The 24764-nt window shown below is 45.4% G+C and overlaps 1 protein-coding gene across 4 annotated transcripts in view; it reads right to left on the bottom strand.

The window, feature by feature from the left end:
* The window catches only part of SUSD4 (sushi domain containing 4), a 150125-nt gene that overhangs the window by 22818 nt on the left and 102543 nt on the right, over positions 1-24764 (bottom strand). For all 4 annotated transcript variants that reach the window (XM_017869955.1, XM_017869956.1, XM_017869958.1 and 1 more), the window contains 2 exons: positions 24403-24576; positions 20496-20684 (listed from right to left, as the gene is read on the bottom strand). In XM_017869955.1, coding sequence (XP_017725444.1) covers positions 20496-20684; positions 24403-24576 — 363 coding nt within the window. The remainder of the gene's footprint in view (positions 1-20495; positions 20685-24402; positions 24577-24764) is intronic.

Genomic DNA, 24764 nt, shown 5'->3' with positions numbered 1-24764 from the left:
TGAACTACACCATCCTTTGGAGAGATGGGGCTTCCTGGGGACAGAGTCACCCAGCCTCCCTATGCACTGGCAGGGGACTCAGAGCCACTTTCTCCCACTGAAGTCACCCTTCTATCTGTCCAGCTCTGATTTTTTTCTGCAGGTAACTCCTGGCCCCTTTTGGTGAGTGCTGTTCACAACACTGAAGATGGGTGGCTCAGAGGGCCCACAGGGCCAGGCGGCAAAGGCCACCTTGTGATTTGGGGGTGTCAGCCGCAGAAGCCCATGCTGTCGCCACTACCAGCATGTGGCTGGAGCATTGTCATTTGCTTACAGGCAAATAAATCTCAAACACTTCTCTCCTGTCTTTAGGTACATCCAGGCCCCCATCGACACTGTCTGAGCTCAGGGAAGGGCAACTAATCCTATTGCCCAAAGCACAATGAAGCTAGAAAGCAAGGCCGATGCACTAAGTAGGAAGAAAGAATTCCTCCATCATCTCTTCCTGCTTTGCGTTATCAGCACTATGGCACCTCCTCCAGCATAGATAAGGGAGACTGTTATGCTTGGACAATTTGCATTTTGGACTTTCTGAAATAAGATCCTTTCTATTCACTTATCTAAGTATAGTAATTATGTTCTTCCACTCGTTTTAAAATTCACTTATTTAACAAATATTTTTTGGACAACCACGGATACTACCTCAGTCCCATCCTCAGATGACAAATAACTAAACACATAGATATTTACGTGGCTGGATAGGCCTTCTCCTCTATCTGGTGAGAAAAACATTAATAGCACAATCTCACACACACAGGAGTTGGGATGGAGCTCTCGGGCACCACCTCTCCCACCGGGGTTTGGAAGGCACCTGGACCAAAAGGAGGTAGATGTTCTTTTATGCACAGTAAGATCCAAAGTATATGCTGCTACTAGCAGATTAGATAACCAGGAGTCAGTAGGTTTAAAAAACTAAAGGCCAGCCCACCTTGCTTCCTCTGCAGTGGAGATGGGCCAGAGAGAACAGCTGCCATGTGCACCCCATGTGGGAGTCTCCAGACACAAGAGGAGGCCAGGAAAAGGGCTCAGGCCTCAGGAAGGTGAGAGGTGAGACTTCAAGGGGCCAGTGCAGCTGGGGAGCAATGGAAAAGAGAAAATAAACAGGAAGAAGGAGAGTCTGTGGGTGGAACAGTCTCTATCAAGAGAGGGCAGGTCACGTGGGGATGTCTCATGGTCTTGGTCCCTCAATGTAGATAACGCAGGGACCCTGCTGAGTCTCCAACCCCACCCTGATGCTACAGATTGGATTCTACCACTGAGAACTGGTGACTAAAATCTTCTTGAGTCTTGGTGTAGACTTGGGTGTTGTTTTCTGATGGAGGGTGGTACGGAATTGTTCTTTCCCCACAATCATAGACAGGTGCCCAAAGTACCTTCAACAGGGAATATGGGTGGTCAGAGAGGTAGAAGAAATTACTCATCAGCTAAGCAACAGACTGATTTCAAGATAAGAAACTGCTCACGTTACATCTAATCACAAATTCTCTGTGCCACACTGGAGACCAATAGGAGGTCCAGAAGAGAGACTAACAGCATTAGGTGTGTGTGCAAGACTCTGCTTTAGATGAGTTGTCCAGGAAAGTCCCTAAATAGATGACTTTTAAACTGAAATCTAGAACAGCCCTATTCACAGTGGGGTCCATAGACCACTGGTGCACCCTACTGGTACACCAACTGTTGGCTACAAATCCATGACAAATAAATAGAGAAATCAATTTGACCTTGTCACAACATCCATGTGTTTTCAATTTCTATTTTGATAGATATTTTCAATAACTAAATTGCATTTAAATAATGCAATTTGACTACAGTTGAATCTGATAGTTAAAAATGGGACTTGTATTATGTGTTTGTCTTTTTATTTTATCTAGAATCTGTTTTTATTGTGTCTTATTGGTCTGCAACGTATTGGAAAACAATAACCAAACCACTGGTCCCTTCACTACAGAGATGAGAGATCCTCATCCAATCATAAATGCATACAGGAATGCACGATGCATAAAGACTAGGAAGGACTTGGTCCAGGAAGTGCTGGAGGAGGACATGCCTGCCAGAGGGGATGGCACATGTGAAGGTGGGCTGGAGGCACTGAAGAGAGGCCTGGATGGTGGCTGAGTGTGCAGGAGACAGAGGGCTGCACAGCATGAGGAGGGGAGGCAGGCACACAGTGTGTGCAGCTGCACGGCACCACAGCAAGCAGTCGGGATTTTATCATAGTGTGAAGGGACACTGCAAAGAGTGGGGACTAGTATATTTTTAAAAGCTAGCTGCGTGGAAAACAGGCTGTTGGAGAGCGGGCATAGACACGGCAGGACTGCCAGGATACAGCTGCCATGCCTGGAGAGATGGTGGCGGCCCAGACCAGGACAGTGACAGCCAATGGGGTGGGAAGAAGAGTGACTCAAATGTCCTTCCTCTGTTTCTACAACAGGGCTTGGTGATTAGAGGGCTAGGAGAAAAACAATCAAGGATAACTCCCCGATTTCTGACCTGGCTCAATTGTGGTACTACTGACTATGCTAGGTTTCTGTTGGGTTTATTTGTTTCATGGCAAGGGAGTGGTACAGAGCTTGGTTTTGCACTGGTCGCGTTTGAGCTTCCAGTGGGAAAGTCATCCAGGTCAGTTAGGCAGCCAGAGAAAGAGTCTGGGATAAATGCAGAACTCAGAAATCATGAGCATAGAAATAATCTTTACAGCCATGGGACTGCATGCACTCACATGTGGGAGAGGGCAGACCCAGTCCAAACGCTGAGTCACCCTACAGGGATGAAAGAGATGGCAGAGGAGACTGGGGTGCATCACAGAAGCCGCGAGGGAAGACTGTCTCAAGGAAGAGGGAGCGGATCCTCACAAGCTGAGAAGGATGGAAAACGAAGAGTGGCCATTGGATTTGGCCATAGGGGAGTCAGTAGAGACCCTAAGAAAAGCAGCTTCGATAAGAGTGGCAGAGGGAAAGCCATTCTGCAGTGAGTTGGAGAGTAAAAGAGGAGGGCAACCTTAGGTGACTCTTTAGAGAAGTTTGCTGCAGGGAAGCGGTAAAGCAGAGGCCAGAGGGCCCAGGGAGAGCCCCGCCCCCACCCCAGAGCTCTTGATCTTGTTAAGACGTTGGCAGGAGTGGTCTTAACAGGGTTAAGGTTCAATACAGGGTACAAGGTTGGTAATCCAGGCTGAGAGCAGTCTTTCAGGAGGAGAAAGATGTGATCTTCCACATGAGTGGAAGGAGGGGCTGGCCTTTGACAGGCGTAGGAGGGGCTGGAGGGAAGCATGAGTGCTGGACACAGGCCCCAGCAGATCGGTGGCCAGGGTGGTGGATACATGAATAAGCTGCCCTCTCCGCTTTTCCGAATGAAGTGTGAGGCAAGGCCACTGCTCAGAAGTGGGAGGGAGGCTGAGTTGAGAACTGTGTATCACTTATCACAGTCCTTAACCCATGTATATGTTTCACTGCATGTAAAATAATAAAATGAGGCTTAAAACCAGTCTGTGTGCCTTCTAACTATCCATACAAATAATTCCAGGGCAGGGGTCGGGGGGAGGCAGATGAATGTAGAATATTTTAACCTACTAAATGGATATTTAGAATGTACAATGAATGAATACTAATGTAGTATTGTAGAATATTTTAACCTACTAAACCCTTCTGCGCCACTGAACCCAGGTGCTTTGACTGGGTATTTTCATTCTTACTTCTTCCAAAGGTCCATACAGCCCCCTGGGTGTTCTTCATGTAGGAAAGACTTGCCCCGTTAGTCTGTGCATTCACATCTACCCCACACAGCTGGCAAAGAGGCTGCTGGCTGCTCACCATAATCCATGTTCCACGTGCACCCAACTGGCCCATGCTGCCCACTGTCCCTTGTTTCTCTAAGTTCTAGCCAATGGAATATGAGGATAAATGATAACTACTACTTTCAGGCTTGATCCATGAAGCCCTTCCATGCTTCTGCCTGCCTAGAATGGAGATGATCCCTCCTAGGGGACCTCAGAAGCCCACCTTGAAGCCAGCAGAGCTTCCACTGTCCCCTGAATGACTGGGTGAAGAGGCACTGGTGGATCAATATTCACTCAATGCCACTACGTGAAAATAAACTTCCATTTTGTGAGCCATCACCCCTTTTTGGTAACCTTCTTACAGCAGCAGTCTACCATATACAGTTGGGATAAGGAAGAAATAACAGATGTGAATCTGCTTTGTGAAACAGCAAAACATGCACGCTCCAGATGTTTGTTGCTATTATTACTGCCACACTCACCTCCTTCTGCCATGTTAGTGCTGCATTTGAAGAGTGTAATAATGACTTAAGCCACTGCTTCCTCAACCCTGGCTGCACAGAATCACCTGGGGAGCTTTGCCTAATTGGTCTGGAGTGGGTCCTGGGCTTGGATAGGTCTCAAAGCCCCAGGGTGATTCTGACGGGTAGACAAAGTTGAGAAGCACTGCCCCCACAGTTGCAATGGTCAGGGGACGTCTTCCATCCCCTACGTGCTGAGGATGGATGGTGGAGCCAGTTTGCAAATTAAATTGTCATGGTATCTGGTCTGGGTCTTCACCTTTCACGGGACTCTTGCTCTATGAATTGCAGTCCAGGGACTGTCCATTTTGGGATCAGCTAAGTGCTTATTAGAAATTGGTAGTCTCTAGCAACACCTACTGAATCAGAAACTTTGTTTCAGCAAGATTCCCAGGTGATTCACATGCACAGTGCAGTTTGGGAAGTGCTGTTCCAGATCATGAGGAAACTCTGTAGCTGAGCTCAGTAGTAAAGCTGACTCTTCATGCTACAGTCTCAAGTCTCAAGTTGGCCTTGAAGAGCGTGGAGAAGTGGCAGGAAAGCCAGCGATCCTGTATACTGAGTGCAAAGGCATTGTCTCAAGACAGCCCAGCATGTTGTCTATGCGGCTCTGAGAGGTAATAGGAGGACAGGGACTCTGCTCCCATATCGTACAGAACCACCCAACCTCTCCCTTCAGGAGTTCTGCTGAATTCTAATCATCAAAACTCTCATTGCACCAGCCGTTCCCAGTCCGACCTGAATTTGGATAATGATTCCAGGAAGTTGCACGGAACCCTCCGTACCAAAGTCCTGGCCGTCTCCAAGGCTACGTCTGAAACTTTGCTTTTAGCTCAGGGAAAATCAATAAACATTACACAGCACATTACATTTTCCACTTTTGTTCTGTTGTACAACACAGAAGGCCAATACATGTGTCTACTGAAGGAAGCCAATGATGATGAGGCTAGGGCTTTGCTTGTTTCCGAGCAGGATGGAGCATGGTGTTTACCCATTCAGAGATGTGCTGACAGATCAAATTTAAGATCAATAGTACCCAGCAGTGCTGAGGGAGGGGCTCTCACCTGCTTTCCATCTCTGAGTCACTACGTTAGGATGTCCCTGAAGGAATACAAAATGCATGTGATGACAACTGTGAAACTTCAGTGAAAAAAAAAAAGCTTCACATAAGAAATCTGAAGCGTGCCTGGTTTCGAAGCCACAAGGAAGCCACAGAGGAGCACATAGGTGAGGGAGCAGGTGTAAACCTGTGATTTCTTCTGGCAGCAGCGGGGAATGGCTGGTGCCAAAATCAAAAGCTGACACATGTTTCTGTGTTCTGACAAGGTTGCTTGCTTTCTTTGCATTAATGGGAGCCCCGATGGCTATACTAAGGTCAGTCTTCACCACCACAAGGTGAAAATAAATCACAAGACATCCGTGGCGTCAGAGTGTTTTGACGCCTGTGAACCTTTCCAATACATGATCCCCCTACAGTCAGGACTCCTAAAGGTAATTGGGGCAACTGAATTTTTTGTAAGGGAAGGAAATCAGGGGAACAAGATTAAAATGGAATGTGTGTCCCACCATGTAACCTAGGAAGCCCACTGGTAAGGGAGCATTTAGAGTGGATCATTTCTGACCCTCTCTGCAATCAGCAAACCCTTCTATTATCAGAGATGACACTGAAGTTAAATGTACTAGTATATCCACAAACTGGATCAAAGTGCCACACAGACACACATACATTCATGTATTCAATTTTCTGAGCCTCCAGTATTCCTCCTATAGATTTTTAGGAAAATCCTTAGTGCCTTCTCATTCTTGTCTATTAGCAAGTCCTAATAGATGAGGAAATACATAATTGAGTAGTGCGTTAAGAAGAGTAGGAAGCAATTGGTCATGCTTTGTTCCTAGCTGTGCTTGAGTGTATGTGTGTATGCACTTATGGGTTCTATATTATAATTAGTTCTATAAGTTCTATATTATCCATAGAAAATAGCCACATTTTCCACTAGCAAAGGTAATTCTAAGGTTTACATGATAGAATTTTATCAGTATTTCTTAGTGTTCTGCAAAAAACAAAAAACGCATGCTATTCTGTGAAATGCACCATGCTTTTCTGACATCTGAACAAATTTAAGAAACACTGGCTTAGAAGACATGGACAGTGAAAAGAGAGGAAGAAAGGGAAAAGTCAGCTAGGAGAACAGAATAGGAGAAAGTGTGAGGGTGAGAACGTGAGAAAGGACAGGCTAAGAAAACATAAGAAAATCAGTGGATTAATGAGAGACTCTAGAGAGGCAGCTTTGCACTGCCTCTAGTGCAAAGGTGCAAGAGTGCAAAGGTGCACCTTCCTGGGTTTAAATCCTGGCTCAAACACTTAGTGGCCATGACCTTGGGCATTTTACTTTTTCATCTTATTTTCATTTTCATTCATTTTATTTTCATGTTCTTTCTGAGCTTTGGTTTCCATCATCTGTCAACAGAAATAGTAATATCTACATTGCAGGAAATTTATAAGAATTAGAAATAATACCTGTAAATCAGCAAGCACAAAGTGCCTGGCACAAAAGTAAATGCTCAATAAAAAGAGACAGCTATTACTAGCTACATTACGGGCCAGTAAGATGAAATGTGAGCAGTAACGACATTTCACAAGAACCTACTGTGAGGCAACATATGCACACTATTTTACTCAATCCTAACAACAATTTTGCAGAGCAGGTGTTACTATTGCCTCATTTGCAAAGATAAGGGAATTGAGGCTGAGAAAGGTGAAGTTATTTGCCCAAGGTCATCTAGTAAACTAATAGCGAGCTGGGACTGGACCTTATGTGCTGCTGACTCCAAAGCTGCCATCTCTCACTGAGTCATGCCATGGGGTTTTAAGTGAGCACAGGAGAAAGGGAGCATAGTGCCTCCCAAGAGCCAAGTGGAAGAGCAATGATTTCATTATCTGCTAAGACATGTGTTATGCACAATGGGATTAGAGTTCGGAAAAGCCTGAGGCCTCCAGAGGTAGAGGAAAAGAGAGCTGGAGGAACCCTGACAGATACAGGGAAGCCTCTGTTTGGCTCAGCTGGTATAAGCAAGGTGCGGCGTACTGGGCAAGAGGTAAGGTTAGCTCAGGAAAGGGCTGTGGGCAGGCCAAAGGATGCTGGCCAACTGGGGTTTGGGAAGATTCAAAGATAGTCCTTTAAACCTGGGAGCAAGAGCTAGAAGGAAGATGGAAGGGAGTTTGCTTCTTCCAAAGCTAAGGCAGGGACAGCATTTGCAGTGGATCAAATTGGGTACCCCCCAGATTCCTATGTTGAAATCCTGGTACCTGTGAATGTGGGCTTATTTGGAAATAGGGTAACTGCAGATGTAATTAAATTAAGACGAGATTACATTATAGTAGGGAGGGCCCTTAATCCAATATGACTGTTAGGTTATTCTGTTAATTGTGTTGCTATAATATAATACCCAAGAATGGGTAATTTATAAAGAAAAGAAGTGTAATTGGCTCATGGTTCTGCAGGCTGTAGCAGCATGGCTCTATCATCTGTTTTTGGCACAGGCTTCAGGAAACTTATAATCATGGCGGAAGGCAAAGAAGAACAGGCGTGTCACATGGCAAGAGTGCGTTCCAGACATGGGGCGGGGGGGAACGCCACATGATTTTAAACAACCAGATTTCATGTGAACTCAGAGCAAGAACTCACTCATCACCAAGGGGATGGCACTAAGCCCTTCATGAGGGATCCACCCCCATGATCCAGTCACCTCTCACCAGGCCACGCCTCCAACTCCAGAATCAAATTTCAACATGAGATGTGGAGGAAACAACATCCAAAACATATCAACTTGTGTCCTTATAAGAAGAAGAGGCGAGACACACGGCCATGTGAAGACACAGACACCAGGGGAGAACTCCATGTGATGACCGAGGCAGAGGCTGGAGTGAAGTGGTGACAAGCCATTGAATGCCAAGGAATAAGGCAGCAGCAGAAACCAGACTGGGGATCCTTATGCTCCGGGGACAGTAGAGTCCCCCACAGCTAACCCCAAGGGCCACAGAGTCTTTAAAAATGTCAGGTAGAATGGTAGGCAAAGGTCCCTCTCGCATGCTGCTTTAGTCATGGTTGGCTATAGAATTCTTGGCTTCCCAGCTTCCTACAAATGAAATTCAATTCCCAATTCAAAATAATTTCCATCAGAATAATATACTTACAGTATGAAAATACAGACTGACATAAGCACAGGTGTTTACTTGCGATAGCTTGAACTAAGGACTAGTTTTAAAATCTGAATTTCAATATAATTGGCTTTTTAAAAATTTTATTTTTTATTTTAACTCCAGTCATGCTTCCCCTTTTTAAGGCCTGGACCAGTGAAATCCCTTCCCAGGAATGGAGAAGACGGGGTTAGAAAATACATTAGGGGCCAGGTGCAGAGGCTCATGCCTGTAATTCCAGCACTTTGGGAGGCCAAGGCGGGTGGATCGCCTGAGGTCAGGAATTTGAGACCAGCCTGGCCAACATGGTAAAAAACCCCATCTGTATTAAAAATACAAAATTAGCCAGGTATGGCAGTGCAGCCTGTAGTACCAGCTACTTGGGAGGCTGAGACAGGAGAATCACTTGAACCTGGGAGGCAGAGGTTACAGTGAGCTGAGATCACACCACTGCACTCCAGCCTGGGTGAGACAAAGAGTGAGGCTCCATTTCCAAAAAAAAGAAAAAAAAAAAAAGAAAAAGAAAATGCATTAGGTTCTCATCCACCAAAGAACAAACCAGCCAGAATGTAAACAAAGTCCCAGACTTTTCTTCAGAAGCCACAAAAGATGTGCCATGGATGAAGGCACTGTCCTCTCTGCACACTCTAACTTTAGAGGAATGTGGGCACAGTTTAGAGTCCGGCATTATCTTTTACAGAACCTAAGCCAAAAACAACAAAAACTTCCTTCAGCACAAAAAAAGAAAATGATCGTGAACATAGGCATGATGGTTACCATTTCTATGAAAAAAAATGAATGACATGAGACAAAAAGATGGGAATAGAAAGGTATGACTATCTTACCCACCCATCACTCCAAATGTCTAATTAATTTGGGAGAAAAGGCAGGGAATTACGGCAATGGTTTATGAAGGAAACTGGAGATGGGGGTGGGAACTGGGGTGGAGAAGGAAGAAAGGGAATGACTCCAAACAACCCGCCGAATATTGCCGAGTGACTCCCAGCCTGAAAAAGGCCCCTGAAGTGACTGAAGGGATTTATCACCTTCTGTGTTCCACCTGATTGCAAGAGGTTTTATTACTATGAAATACAAGTCATCTTACTTCCCAGAGAGGAAAGAAAGAAATAAATCCTGCCTGGAGCAGGAATGGAGAAGGTACTCTAGAGTTTAAGGACAAACACTGAGAATCTCCCATTTGTACCGGTCATCTATTTTCTGAGCATAATGAAGTCATGCTCGTGGCACAAGCTAGAGGCTCATACCCCTGGTCACAGCTTTGCTGTTGCTTAGCTCTGCACTTCCTTCAGTGACCTGACATTTAAGCATCACAAAATAAAAACCTCAGCTTGCACGTCTGTGGGTGTGCAAAAATAGGAGGGGATTACAGGGCAAAGGAGGATTATATTTTGGTGAGAACTGTGAACCTAGTGAAAGAAAGGGACATGTTCCCCATCCCCTGCTCCAAACAGGGAAGCCTTCCAGGCTCATGCAGGCCCCGGAACAGGCTACCTGCCCAGGTGAGAACCAAGGGATGGGGGCTTGGGTGCAGTTGGGCTTGAGCCTGGTGAGATCCCATCTCTGAATGGTGGGGAGAGGGGATTATCTGAGTCCTCCCTTGGGTGTTCTCTTCATTTCTTGATTTTGCGGGAGAAGTAGTTCAAACGAATGAAGCTTTCAGCTTTCTTTCCCCTTTGGTGGGAGAAGAATCACCTCTCTTCTTCCTTTGACCTCAGTCTAGATCTCTGCACTTACAAGAGATTAAAAAAAAGAGAGAGAGATAATTCAAGGAGTCCAGGAGAGACAAAGGGTTAATGGTTGTGTTTCCACCAAGGCTAAAAGGAAAGCAGGGTGCTGAGGCAGGAGCCTGCCAAGGGGCTTAAGCTAGTGAACAGCAGATTCGGAGAGAGAGGATGAGGACCATTGATCATGTTGGGAATCAGAAAACGCAAGAGAAAACAGCCTAAAAGTAACAGCAGGAATGCCTGAGAACTTGGATCTACTTGAAGAAAAGGAATAATGTCTCTTGGTTTTCTTAAGACAAAAAGATCAGTGTTTCTGGATTTGATAAATATAAAAAAAAAAAGAATAATGAAGCTTCTTATGCCATGGCACAATCTGTCTTGAGTACAAGAGAGATGTGTGACCAAGAAGAGGAAGAAGCTACAGTGGCAATTGCTTATTGTAAAAGAAGAAGAGAAAATTAAGCACAGTGATCCTTGAGAATGCTGTATGGCATGCAAGCAGCTATTTTCTGGTAATCACTCTGCTGTAATATACGAACAGTACATGGAAACGATATTAGAATAATTTACTATTGCTGGTGAACAATAAATTAACAGGATTGCTTGCTATTTTGCATTTCCCTCTAATAAAACACCCACCAGGGTCACAGGCAAGGTGATGGTAATACAAACAGCACCAGACACAGGGATTTTCACCGCCAGGGAACAAAATGGCAAAAGGGGATGGTATGTACTAACGTATGTGCCCAGGTTGCAGAATTCATTTTCAGTTCACAAAGGGACCTCTGTTTCAGACAGGGAGAAACACATGAGGGAAAGGGCTTGAGATTTTCTCTTTCCTAGGCCCAGGGAACGCACATTTATCTTCAAAGAGAACTGAAGATTCTTTTGTTTTGAGAATAAGATCTAAAATCCCAGAAGACTTTGACTGATGTAAGCTGGATTCCTAATTAGGATTATAAATTAGCCATCTACTTACATCCTCGAAGGCTGGGAGTCTAAAGAGATGGGCGGTGGGAGGTTTGTGTGACCTCCCACACAAACCTGTGGGAGGTTAATATGTAAATATATAAAACAGAGCCACTGGGGCTGGGGGAGCCTGGATCAAAGTTACCTGGGGCTTCCCAGGGAACTCCCAGAGCCTTAGAGCCTTATATTCCAGAACCCCTGGCCAAGCATTACCTAACCTTGTATTAGCTAGAGGAGGTGAGGGAAGGGCAGAGCCTAGGACAAGCAGATAAATCAGAAGCCCTCCCTCTACTGTCCCATGGAAAGAAGTCCCCCTGCTATATCAAGTAAAAAAAGGCATTTGCTGCCCTTTTCTTCCTTTTTTGCCAATTACATTTTATGCTGGGTCCAGCTGCTGGCAGGATCACGGATAAGTCTGCAGGGAGCTCGAGGGCCCAGGAGAGGCTAATCGGGACCACGCCTCTGGCCAGTGGGTTTATTCAGAACCATGGGAGGCTGAGTGGGTATTCAGTGTCCAGGTGGTCACTGCTATTATCATTTACAGAGAGGCGCACAAGACTTGAACCTCTAACAGCAATGGCCGCTTGGCACATTGTACATCCCTGGTTGGCACCAGAGCCTTACCTGGGAAGGAGGGAGGGAGGGAAGGAAGAAAGGAAAATTCCCCCATCGCTCACCATTGTATACAGTGTAGCTTGGGGCAGATCACATGGTATTTCCCTCTCTCTCCTCCAAAACCTTTTACAGGATAAAAATTCAGGTTCCTGAGAACACGAATGGAAAAGAAGTCATCAGTGGGTGGCTGTGCAGATTACTCAGGCGGCCGGGCTGGTCTCTCCCACGGAAGGCAGTGCAGCACAGGAGAAAGCACAGCCCAGGAGTCAGGTCAGGGCTGGTTTAGAATCTGGGCTCTGCAGCCTACTCCCTAAGGCCAGGGGGGTGTGACCAGGCCTGCTTCCTATCTGAAAAGAGAGGACAGTAATACCTGGAGTTGTGTAGAGGCCGACTAAAGATAGCAGGTGAAGCGCCTGCTACCAAGATGACCCTCAACCCACATCTCTTCCTTTCCTGCCACTCCCCTCCTGCAGATGGCTCCAGGCTCACAGGCTGACTATATAAACGTGAGTTTCAGGGAAACTCTGTTAGCCAGCGTCGGGGGGAGAAGCTCTCCTAGAGCCTCTCCCCTTCATTTTCCCACCTGCCTTCCAGAGCCAGCCAGGGACAGGGCAGCCTCTCTGGGAACAGTGTGAGTTCTGATTAAGAGCAGAATCAAAGAATGTGACCACCAGGAAGGAGCTTCTACGATCAACCCTTCCAACGCCTTTCCATTCTATCTGAGGAAATGGACACAGCTAGGATTAGAACCCAGATCAAAATTGCCAGCAGGTAGTCTGGGTCTTAGAAGGGCTAGAAGAGTAGTGTCAGTAGAAGGTGTAGGCTCAGGAGGCACAGGGCCAGGTTGCTGTGGACAGAGTGACCTTGGGGAAGGAGCAGCAGAGCTGTCTGAACCTCAGTTTCCTCATCTATAGGCTAGCACCACACTTGCTTCTCGTGACTGTTGTTAGAGGAGAGATCGTCAAATAAACTACCCGCAGGGTGCTTGGCATAGAGTAGGCATCCAAAAATGTCAAATTAATCAAAAGAAGTTTTAGTTATAACAGTTGCAATTTGTTGAATATAAAGCATGTGCCAGGGCTAGGAGTGCAGGGAGGAACAAGGCGCTTTCTGCCCTGGAGTCAGCTGTTCATAGGAGGAAGAAATTTGAAATATTATTTCTCCCTGTTCAAGGATGTAGATGAGGGGCTGGGTGCAGTGGTTCATGCCTGTAGTCCCAGCACATTGGGAGGCCGAGGTGGGAGGATTGCTTGAGGCCAGGAGTTTGAGACCAGCCTGGGCAACAAAGTGAGACCAAGTCTCTACAAGAACATTTTTACAATTAAAAAAAAAACCATAGGAAAGGAAGGGAGTGAAGATCAAGTGGCATGGGCCTTCCCTACTCAAGGCAGCCTGATGGTGCCAGAGCCCAGGGTGGATGCGGGACCTTGACTTGTTCTCCCAGGCTACCACTGTGGCCAAGCCCGCCACTCTCTGGCACTTTCCATTCATCTCTACGAGAATATACTGGGGTATGGCAGGTTGGCTTAGGAGAAAGGGAAATTGGTGATGTCTAAGCTCTGTATCCTATGACCAGTAATTCAAAATCAGTGGCATGAAATCCCCAATATGACTTTTCTTCTGTCATTTCCCATGTGCTACTTCAAATCCAATACAGAATAGTTTCAAGTTCATCAAAGGATGGACCCAAGCCCACGCTTTCTTATTGTGGATCACCAGGCAGGGAGCTGAGAGACCCTGCATCTCCCCCACTTGCTTGGGGACAGGTGGCAGGAGGAAGATAGGAACTCCATAGGGAGAACAGAGTGTCCCTGACTCGGGTCTGGGGAAGTGACCAAGGTGACACTGGGCCTCATCACGAACAGTAATTGACAACCTTATTGGGAACGGTGTGGACTCCTCTTTATGTCTGAAGTTTCCATTAGTAAAATGGGAGCAGCCTGTCCCAGGGTGGGCCCTCATCACATCCCCTTTGAGTGTCCCCTGCAGCCTGCCTCCAGGAGCAGGGTAGGCTCTGTCATCCAAGGAGGCCCGGATTCTCTGCTGTGTCTTTCCTGTTCCCTACACAGGATTCACTTTGAAGTTCTGAGGCACTTCTGAGTGAAGGCAGGATTCCTGGAGGGAGAAATCACTTCAGGCGCTTCTTATACCAGGCGCCTCTTGTACCTGAACGTGTTTTGACTCAGGAACAAAGTACACTGCAAATGTAGCTTGAGAGCTGGGGAGCCCTCCACATCCAAGCTGGCTTTGAGTTTTGATCCCAAATTGGAACCTTTCAAGTCATTTCACATTTGGCCAAACAAGGTTCTTCAGTTTCTTATTCTTCCTCCTTTTCTTACAAAAGGATACAGAGCTAAAAGGACTCCTGGGCATTTGTAGGTTCTTAGGAAATCACACTGCCGCATTCCCTGTGATTGAATTGGACGCTGTCTGATGAAAACTCCATCTCTGTCTATGTGGGCTCTGAGATGAATGGGGCTGGGGGGAATCACTTGGGGCATTCTGGATTTGGGGACTGGGCAGATTTGAAAACCCAAACTTTCAGATGTTCGGCTTCCAATGGGGTCAGGTTTACTTGCTCCTGGGAGAAATGCCAGACACGAGGCTGAAAATGTCTTTTGAAAATGTCAGCATCAGGGAAGCCACCGCCCAAGTCGTTACAAATGAAACCTTAGGTACCTGCAGATCCTAGAGTGATTTATTCCCCTATTTGGGGAAAAGCAAACAAACAAGCAGACAAGACTCCCTGGGGTCTCTGGGACCATGCTCACTGCTTTCTCTGAAAACCTGGCTGCCTTCTGAAAGCAGACCAGGCATCACGTCTCAGAGCCAACCCCACACAGCAAAGAGTGACTCAGCAGCCTGACCCTCCCAGTTCTTTTGAAACCATGGAGACCTTGCTTTAGAACTCCTTCTAGGTGGCCTTCAGTGTAGGTAACAATCTTCTCTACCACAGGAGGCCCTGGATAACTTACAAATGGAATATTTAGAACTTAGCTCTGCCTGGGTGGAGAGTGCAATTTCAGGAATAGCAACACATGCTATGTGAGCCCCAGGGGGGCAGAGACTTTGCACAACTCGTTTGCCACTGTTTGCACTGGATCTTGCAAAATATTCAGCATATAGGCATAAAAATGTTGACTGAATGAATCCATACACCTCAGAGGCACTTATGTGAAATGGTATATACCACTGATTTTGGTTTCTTTCTTTTTAAACTCTAATATCCCTAAATGTTTGATTGGTCCTTTCTAAATTTGATTCCATCTTTTTATCTAGAGAGTTGTTGAAGGGAGGACTTCTGGATAAAGGATCCAGGATCCTAAGTCCTCTAATTTAGCACTTAGAGAAACAGGAATCTTTAAGTGGGTGGCAGCTACAATTAAGGACCCCAAATTCTAAGTTTTTGCTTCCATCATCTGTTCTTCTGACCCTTGCCATCATCTGTTCTTCTGACCCTTGCAACCTGCCTCAAAGAGGCACAGTGCTGTGATCTCTGCTGTTGAAAGAGCTGCCCCCAGAGATTTCTATAACTGGATACCTGGCACCTCCGTGCTGTTTCCAGGCTGTTTGAAAACCTGAATGTGAAGAGAATGTTCCAGATACTAACGGGTTGTGGGTGGTCCTATCCCCTGTAGAAAAGAGCCCTTTCTTGCAACCGCTTATAACCAGCAGCCCTCACAACCCCAAGCACACAGTGTCCAGGGGATTCTGGGCAGTTAGTGACTCTTCTTCCTAGACTTCCCGTGTGTGTCTGCGTCTGTCCCTGCAGCTATGTGCTACATGGTTGGTTCACTTACTTATTGTTATGCTCCTCAATATCCTTCCATATTCCCACCCTTCAAACCACTGGGCTGGAGCCTCTCACACATGCTAGGGCAGGCTGTGTCTACACCAGTGAGCTCCGCCAGGCTTCAAAATGCACAATCCTTCCCTAGGAGTGAGACGTTCAGACCTTTCTCTTTCCCCAAGGCTCAAGTGGAGACAGAAAAGACAGAAACATGCTATTATTTGGTCTCTGGGGAAAATAAACAAAAATGCCATAAATCCCTGGGTAGAAAATTTCATTTTACAACTGTGATATCACCCCCTGAAACTGCCCTTCTACCCTTTCCAAATGCAGAAGCCCCCGCGTGCCCCTTGGTAAAAGTAGCTGTGTGTGTATGTGGCTGCCATCTGTAACGATGTTATTCTCTAGGAAATGGACTTAGTCATCTTCTTCTCCCTCTAGACTGTAAACTCTTCAAAGTAAGGAATTATGTCCTTTCCTTTCTTTGTAATTCCCCAGTGCCCAATTTGGTGTTGCTCTGAGCCTAGCAGGTGTTCAACAATCACTGGTGACAACACAAACTGAGTTCTTAGCACTTAACAATGAGAAATTCCCCACATTTATTGTCAGAGCTTTTTTGCTTTTTAAAGATTTCTTGCATTCAGTGTGTGTATGTCTGTGCATGCACATGAAAGAGAAAGACAGAGGTGAGGGCCTCAGGGAGGAAGAGAACCCGAGAGTGGAAAGCACTAAGATACACATAGACGAGGCAAAGCGCACAGGCCCACAGCAAGACGGGGCCCACAGGGGCACACAGGGACACACAAAGCTCCTTCCAGCTCCAACTTTATACAGTCATTGATTTTAAAACATTATGGCCATCATTCTGGTTCAACGCTTTGAAATCTTGTGTGTTTTATCTGACAACACAGCAATAGGGACCCATATATACTCCAGAATCTTCCCACTATCCATGATAAGGCCTGCAATACCGCAGGCCTTAAAACATGCAACCCACACCTTCCTACTGGGCTTCGGAACTCTTGCCACCTTTGGTGAGGCTGCCAAAGTGTTTCCTTCCAAATTATCAACTCCTTCATGAAGCCAGGTATCAACTATGAGATTGTTGACATGTGAGTGTGACAGGTGTCACTCAAACATTGACCCTCACAAAGTGCTCCCCACTCCTCTAGGGAGAGGAGGTGCCGTGTGGCAGAGAGCACACACCAACAGTTGGAGGGTCGGGACAAGTCATGGCATTCTCCAAGGGGTCGTCTCCTCATCTGTAAAAGGAGGCCAACAACATCTGCCTGGCTCACTGGTTGCAGGGGGATTCCATGGCCATGTGGGAGACTAACAGGCACTGTGGGGCAGCAGCAGTAAGAGCCTGTGGCTATCCAGGGGGCAGCAGAGCCTCCCCCTGCTGCTGGGATTTCTCAGAGATGATAACAAAACTAGAAAGACAAATTCTTTCCTATGCAATAATTACTGTATTTTTTTGCTTTAAGAAAATGCCTATAAAAGTATCAAATTGCTTTCCCCCTGTTAGATTGTAATCAGAACATGTTAAATAGACAGTGTACCTTGGTGATTAAGAACATGAGCTTTGAAGTGACAAAGATCCATGCTACAGTCCCAGCTCCCCTCTTCCTAGCTGTGTGACTTTGAGCAAGTTACTGAACCTTTAGAAGGCTGGGTTTACTCAGCGGCTAAAGAGAGTTAGTAGTACCTGCTTCCAAATGGCAGTAAGAGGATTAAAGGAGATACTGTGTCAAACACTTTGAGTAGTAGCCTGACACCTATGTAGTAAGCTCTCAAAATTAATGGTGGCCGTTTTTATTGTTCAGTATTTTCTCTTGGTATCTGAGAGTCATCTTACATAGACACAGCTAAGAATATGCAAGTAACCAAAATAGCACGTGAACAACCAAAATTGTGTGACAATGTACATGTCTGAAAGCCTGGACACCGTATTCACAGAGAGTCATGCTAGATTCTCTCTTATTTATTGTGACTTTATATAAAACTCTAAGTGCATTAATAACAATGGACAAGTGATTGACCACATACTACGGGCTGGGCGCTTCATTAAATGGGTAGATTTATTATCTCACTGACTCTTCCCAGTCCCACAAGGCAAGTGGGACTCATTACCCCCATTTTACAGAGGAAGAAATGGAGGCTTAGAGAGGCTATGTGACTTGCCCCAGGTGAAGTGATTAAGTAGGATGCCAGGATGTGAAGCCAGTCCATCCGAGGTCAGCCTGCACTGGTAATTGATATGCTACGCTCCCTCCATGATGAGCCTGGTGAACCTTTCTCCTGGCTTAGAGCAGGTTAGAAAAGAAATTGGGGGTGAGGGACAGCTGCAGCGACAGGTACTCTGAGTGTGACAGGCACACTGACAGCTGATGGATTGATAGTGAAAGAGGAATGGGAATGGGACAGAAAACTCAAACAGAAAGACTTCCACAGCAGAACTGTCCACACCATTACTGCAGGGGTCAGAGAGTTCTAATATATTCAAAAGCCCCTTAGACATCATAATTCCACAGCCCAGTGCAATAATTTTCACTGTGTCATCAAGAAAAATCAAATTGTGCAAATCGTGTGCTTAGGAAGACAGAAAGATGAGGAGTTAAAAGTGTGGGTGATCTATGAAAAGGGTCGATCCCCTTGTGACAGTTCATCTATGTTCAATACCCTATGACAATATTGCATAAATAAGGCAACGTCTTTTAAAAAGATGATACACAATTAAAGTGAGAATGAGAGAAATGCCAACCTCCAGGTACATCTGGGTAACTTTCTCATGAATCCTTACCTATTAGTTTAACCCACTGCTTAATTTAACCCAGTTGCTATCAAGTCTCAAAAAAAATAATCCTTTAGTCCCCTCTGTGCCTCTCAGTTTAGAATCACCGCTTTGTACCTTTAGCCAGTGTTGCATTGAAAGCGCTCACCAACAAATGCCATCAGATAATTTAAAGGGATGTCTATTGAAAATGGAGATGTAAACCTTATTAAAAAAACAAAAACCCTAGGGAACAAAGGCACTAAGTGGCCTTCCTGGCACAGGCAGCTGTCAGCCAGGGTTTTCCCATCTATCCATAGTGGAGGATGGCAGAGAAAAGGGGACATGTTAGACCAGAAGACTCATTTTCAACCCGAAGCCATTCTCAGCTCCCTGTTTATAACCTTAGATTTTGTTTTATGCCTATCCAATCATATTCTCTAGGCTCCATAAAGACTGCTTTTCAAACCCCAAAATAAAGCTTATCAGAACCCGACTGCTTGGAACACATTTAAACCAAATTTGAAAAGATTTGAAAACAAGCATTTCAAATTGATAAAATCATAATGACGGTACCTTTAAAGGGCCCTCTCTGTCTGGTTATCTGAGCTGGGAGAAGCCTCCAGAACTAGGGAAGAGCCCCTTCCATCAGAGGTCCACGGCCTACCAGCAGCATCCAGACAACAGGAAGGCTATTCCCACTGGAAGCAAAAGGGATGACCTTGTCCCTTGAGGCTAGGGTGACCAGATTTAGGAAACAAAATTCAAGACACTCAGTTATAAATATATTTGAATTTCAGATAAGCAAAGAATAATTTTTATACTAAGTATGTCCCATGTAATATTTGTGACATGCTCATATTAAAACATTATTTGTTTATCTGAAATTCAAATTTACCTGTGTATCCTACATTTTATCTGGCATCTCTAGGCTAGGCTCCAATTCCCTGGGGGATTTGGGATGGGTGGGAAGTGGAGTGAGGGGAGTTCTAATGACCAGTCTCAGACTATGACAAAACCAATGGGAAGGGCTGGCCTTCTCGCTCCCTGCCCTCCTTCCCCCACCCTTCTCCAAAGAGATTCCATGGCTCCAGCCAACCCCACTCCACATCCCTAGAGAGGCCGTCTCTGATCTTTCTGAGCAATAGTCATCCTCCATGACACACGTCCTGCCCTGACTTCCTCCCAGACAAAGGTGCACACTTGTAGAGATGCTGTAAACTTGTAAGAACTCATTTGCTTCCATATTCCATTGTTTTGCTTTGTTTCCCAAACAAGGCTGCAAATAGGCTTTGAAGGGGCTCCTGATTTGAGGTTTCTTCACTTTTTTTCTTTCCCCATATAGACCCCTCCTATCCACTATACTCAGATGCCAAGAAACACATTGGTGTTTGTTCTCCTCAGGCATACTTTCAAGATCTGAGTTAAAGCAAGAGTTGAACCAGCATATCCAATTTGCCTAGCAGAAATGTTTATGGACTTTTCCCCTACAGACACTGCCTTGACTCTGCCAACGGAAGCCCCGTTCTCCTTACTACTTCATACTACTGATTAGTGGTCTTTAGTGAATCACAATCTATAGTCAAACAGATTTAACAAAAACAGGGAGGAAAAAAGCTCTTGCTTTCAGGCATCCAAGGGTGTGCTTGCAGCAAAACATTTACAGCTAAGCTATAAAGTGCATGGAAATATGGAAGAAACATCGACACAACAATAAAATGAGGGGTGAGATTAATGACATGATACAATCTGTTTTCATTTGGTGTAGAGAAAATTAATTTTTGAAGACATTTCATTTAACTTTGCAATATTTTGTAATTTAACCTTTGATGCTCACAACTTTTTCTTTTATCTGCTCTCCTCTTTAAGCCTAAGGATGAGGGAAGCAAGTTTTATGTCTAATTGTAAGTATGGCTTCATGGCAGCTGATCTCTGCTCTGGACAAAGGTGAGAAAGATGTACGCAGAGAAGAAAAGTTATTGCTGATCATAATTCGCAGCTCTTCCTCCTATTGATCTTCTTCCTCACTGTAATAATACAAAATACAACTTCCGAAAGAATAAGATGTGTTACCTTCCAGAGCAAGGCACCGGGGTGGGCTGGACGACCAGATGAGGTTGTGTAAGCACTCAAGATACGCAGATCCATCGAGTTTAAATCCGGGAAAGCAGCGATAGGAGATCACAGTCCCCACTGGGAAGGAGGTCTGGAACTCGGAGATGTTCACATAGCCATTAGTAGAGGCTAGAGGTCTCAGGCAGCCTGTGCAAGGTGAAAGAAAATGGGAAAGATTCCACTCTGTCATCTCTGTACATCGAAAAGTCACACCGAATGCTGGAACTTTTTAGGATTCCCCCACTGTTAAAATGGCACCACCTCTGAAGAATGAAGCACCTTGGTCTCAAATACTCAGGTTCCTTATTCTAATTATCATGTAGGTATTTGCTCTGCTATTTGCAAATGGCACCGAGAGGGTCAGAGGAGTAGCTAAGATGGATGGAGGGAAGGAAGGTGGTGAGTGTCTGACTGTGGGTTGTACACCCTCAGGCCGTGTGTTCTGGCTCTGACTGCATTTCAGCATCACCTGAGAAGCTTTTACAAAACACCAGTGCCCGGGCCCCATGCCCAGGCTCTGAGGAGAGCCTGGGGATCATTATCTTTTTTTAAAGCTCCCCAAGTAACCCTGATGTGCCGGCCAGGTTGAGAACCACCGAGGTGCTATAAGAGGAAAGAGACACAGACACCACCAATAGTTTCAGTGGTGGTGAGAGCAGCTTGGGAAGCTTAGGTTCCAAACTCAATTCCACTAGAGTGGATTTGGGGACAGAAATATGCCTGAGATGGTGGCCTTAAATTTCTGAAAATCCAGTTGTGTTTTATATAAAATAGATGAGGAATCCCACAGTGTAGTAGTTCTCAAACTCAAGAATGATCCAGAGGGCTTGTTAGACACAGGCTGCTGGGCCCACCTGCAGAGCTTCTGTTTCAGCAGGTCTGGGGCAGAGGGAGCCTGACAACTGCACTGCCAACATCCAGGCACTGCTGCTGCTGCTGCCACTGCCAGTCTCGGGGCCACACTCAGAACCACTGTTGTCCTGAGTCTGTGCATCGAGCACAGCATGCTGTGTGCAATCAGCATGCAAGTGGGACCTGGATCCCACACTCCTTCTGTGGAACACTAAGCAGCCTGTTTGCCCTGAAGTCTGTGCAGCCCAGCAGAACACTCCTGGTGGCAGAGAATTCTATTGTGTGTGGCATCCCCTGTGATCAGGGCATTTCTTATTGCTTCAGCAATTTCACTGGAGGAAATAATGACACTGTAGAGCTGGTGTTCATCCAGGAGAGAACTAACTGTGTGTGAAGTAAATAATGTATAATGAAAATACCCACTTTCCCTTCCAAGTCACCAGATACAGATTATATGTGTCCCACGCACAGCAGCAGATGACTGAACCCTTCTCCTAAGCTGACTTTGTTGGACATTGTAAGTATCTTGAAGGGATCTCTCAGCAGATTGCTTTGGTTGAAACCCCAGTATATGGTGTCTGTGCATCAAAGCAGGTGAGGGTGAGGCGGGTGCAGAATTTGAGGCACTCACTGTCGGGGTTGGGCAGTGCTAATCCTGCACTGCTGTGTCCTGGGGCCATGGGGCTCTGCAGACCAAGGAGATCATAGCTTTGAACTGGCCAACATTTGGGATGCACCATACCCTAAAAGGTATGGAGCTCAGCCATCTTTGTAGACAGTCCCATAACCTTAGATTATTATTGTTTTTTTGAGCTGAAAACTGACAATGTTCATAGTAAAAGTGAAGTGTATGTGTGTTTATGTGGTGGGGAGGAAGTTGGGGATCAGGAATAAACAGACTCAATAATTGAGGAAAAAAAGAGAAGCACATTAACGTGAACAAGTGAGCACCTTAGAACCCTCAAGTGTAGTTCAAATGAGTTGGCACAAATGACTGTGCTCACTCTTCTTCCTAGGAAGGAATTGTAGTTCTAAACTACCCACACAGATAGCTGGTTTCTCTCAAATAAAAACTAACTCTGACTCAGAGTGGGGTTATAATTCGTGCAGTTAATCAGAGGAGAAGGAAAGATATGCTCACTCTTGGTTAGAGACAGCCTGTCCTAAATATAACAGTCGAAAACTGGCTTCAACTCAATAGTTCAATGTAATTTCCATTTGCACTTCTAGATAATAGAGAGAGGCCTCCTCAGGCTTTAGCTCCTGGATCTATAGGTGCAAATAAAAGTTGGAGAATGAAATGTCACTCTTAAGGCCAATTATATTCCCCCTGGGGGCTCAGAGGGGTGTCAGGCTGTCCAAAGCAACCTCAGTTCCTCATTTCCTATGGTGTGCCAGGCAAGCAGCCAGTGAGCAACACTGGAGCAGTGGCAGCTCCAGCAGGCAGGACCTATCTTTCTGTGCAGCAAGGCATGGGGTGCACTAGAGGGTAGGGCACAGGCCAGGGCACCCACCACCATCTGTGGGACAGAGGCCTCTGAGGAGGAGGGAGAGGTGGGCAGGGCTTGCATCGTTTGAAGAAGCATACCTCTTCAGGGTAACTGACTGGCTCTGTTGTTGCAGACCTAAAAAAGCTATGTCTTGACTGGGATTTGAGGAAGGGGAGGTGGAGTGGGGCAACAGTGGCCAGAAAAAGCAATAGGAAAGCCTGGGTCTAAAGCCTCAAAATGACACTTTGAGAGGCACACTAACACAGGATATTTCTTTTTTTAATCACTGGGGAAAAAATAACTCCTAAAGGAGTATCCTGTATTTAAGTGACAGAAAAGGAAACAGAAAGGATGGGAGAGCAAAAGGTTATGTGGAAAACAGGAAGGGAAGAAGTGGCTGCAGTCTGGGGTGGTTTTCCTGGCCATCACTCTGATCGTGTCGGAGGAATGAAACAGATCAGCAGGTAATAAAGTTTGTTTGAATAAGTAGCCCAACTTAACAGCCAGCTGCTTGTTTTGTAGACATCTGAAAATGTAAATAAATCATGTCTCCTTAAAAATGCAGCAGAGAACATGCTCAGCAACACCGGCAGTTCCTGGGAGAGACCAGGGGAGTGTGATGGTCTGGGCTGCTTTCGTCCTTCTGATGCTCAAGCCTCTCTTCCTTCAAGGGGTCATGACTCTTAAGCTCTCATGTAAGGAAACTATTTATTTCCAAGAACAGGGCACCCAAAGCAATATCAGAGTCTGCCAGCTGTGATTTCCAAGCACAAAGTTAACATTCATCTCAGCTTGAGCACGCTGGTGCTTTTGGAGCAAATGAGATTGCTCTCCTTCTCCCTCAAATTATGAATTATGCATTGCCTTCTTGGTTCTTTGGTCAAAGTCACACGTCAAAAAATAAAATCAGAATTACTCTGAACTTGAGGGCTCATTTTCACAAACAGGGCCCTCTGTGATGGCCCAGGCAAATTTAAAAAATGCAAAGGAATAAATATTCACCAGGTTGTTTGGATGAAATTTGAATTTGATAATTTTTCTGCTCTTCATACATTATATATATATATAAAAACACTATTAAGAGAAAACAGCCTCTGTTTAAGATTGGCTTTAACTATATTTTCACGACTGTTGACGTAAGTATAAATGCTCTGTTATTTCCATTAAATATATAACAGTTCCTCATTGTGTTAGCAGCCCAGTTACAAGTCTCCTGATTCTTAAACTACTTTTGATATTTTGGAGTAAAGGAGACATCCAACATTCCAAGGAACAAGGTGTTTCCTGTTTATCCTTTAAAACTGGGTGTATGGAGCTGAGCAAGCTACAAGGAGTGGTGATGGAGAGTCTAAGAACAGAGCTTTGGCAATTGTAGTAAAGATGCAACTGGATCCATGTGGGTAGATGGCTTTGTTTATTTCCCCCATCATCACTATCACTTTATTAGATAAACATGTACACAGTCTACAATACAGTCCAAGAGAAGAACAGTCCAGCTGAGAACTGGAGCATCAGTTCTGTACCTTGACAGATGGGCAGATTATTCCACGTTCCATCATCGCGACATAATGAAAACATATTGTATAAGTCGGGGTACCGGATCTTGAATCCTTCATGACAAGTGATGATCAGCTTCTCTCCATGTCTATACGTCTTGTTATGAATCTCAGCATCTTCAATTTGAGGGATACGGCAATCTGCAATTTTGTAAAAGGTACACATTATTTTTGGAATTTTAAAACGGTTGTGGTTCACAGCTTCACGAGAAAGCTCTTATTTTCAGACTTGGTCTCAACCTACACAGCAATCTGATAAAAGGTACCTCATTTGTCACTGGGCTCAGGTGCCAATGACAAGCAGAAGAGCTGGCTTCATGGGAGTCATG

This window comes from Rhinopithecus bieti, unplaced genomic scaffold (assembly GCF_001698545.2).
Source record: "Rhinopithecus bieti isolate Rb0 unplaced genomic scaffold, ASM169854v2 scaffold_1673, whole genome shotgun sequence".
NCBI lineage: Eukaryota > Metazoa > Chordata > Mammalia > Primates > Cercopithecidae > Rhinopithecus > Rhinopithecus bieti.
This window is presented reverse-complemented; position numbering and strand designations above follow the sequence as displayed.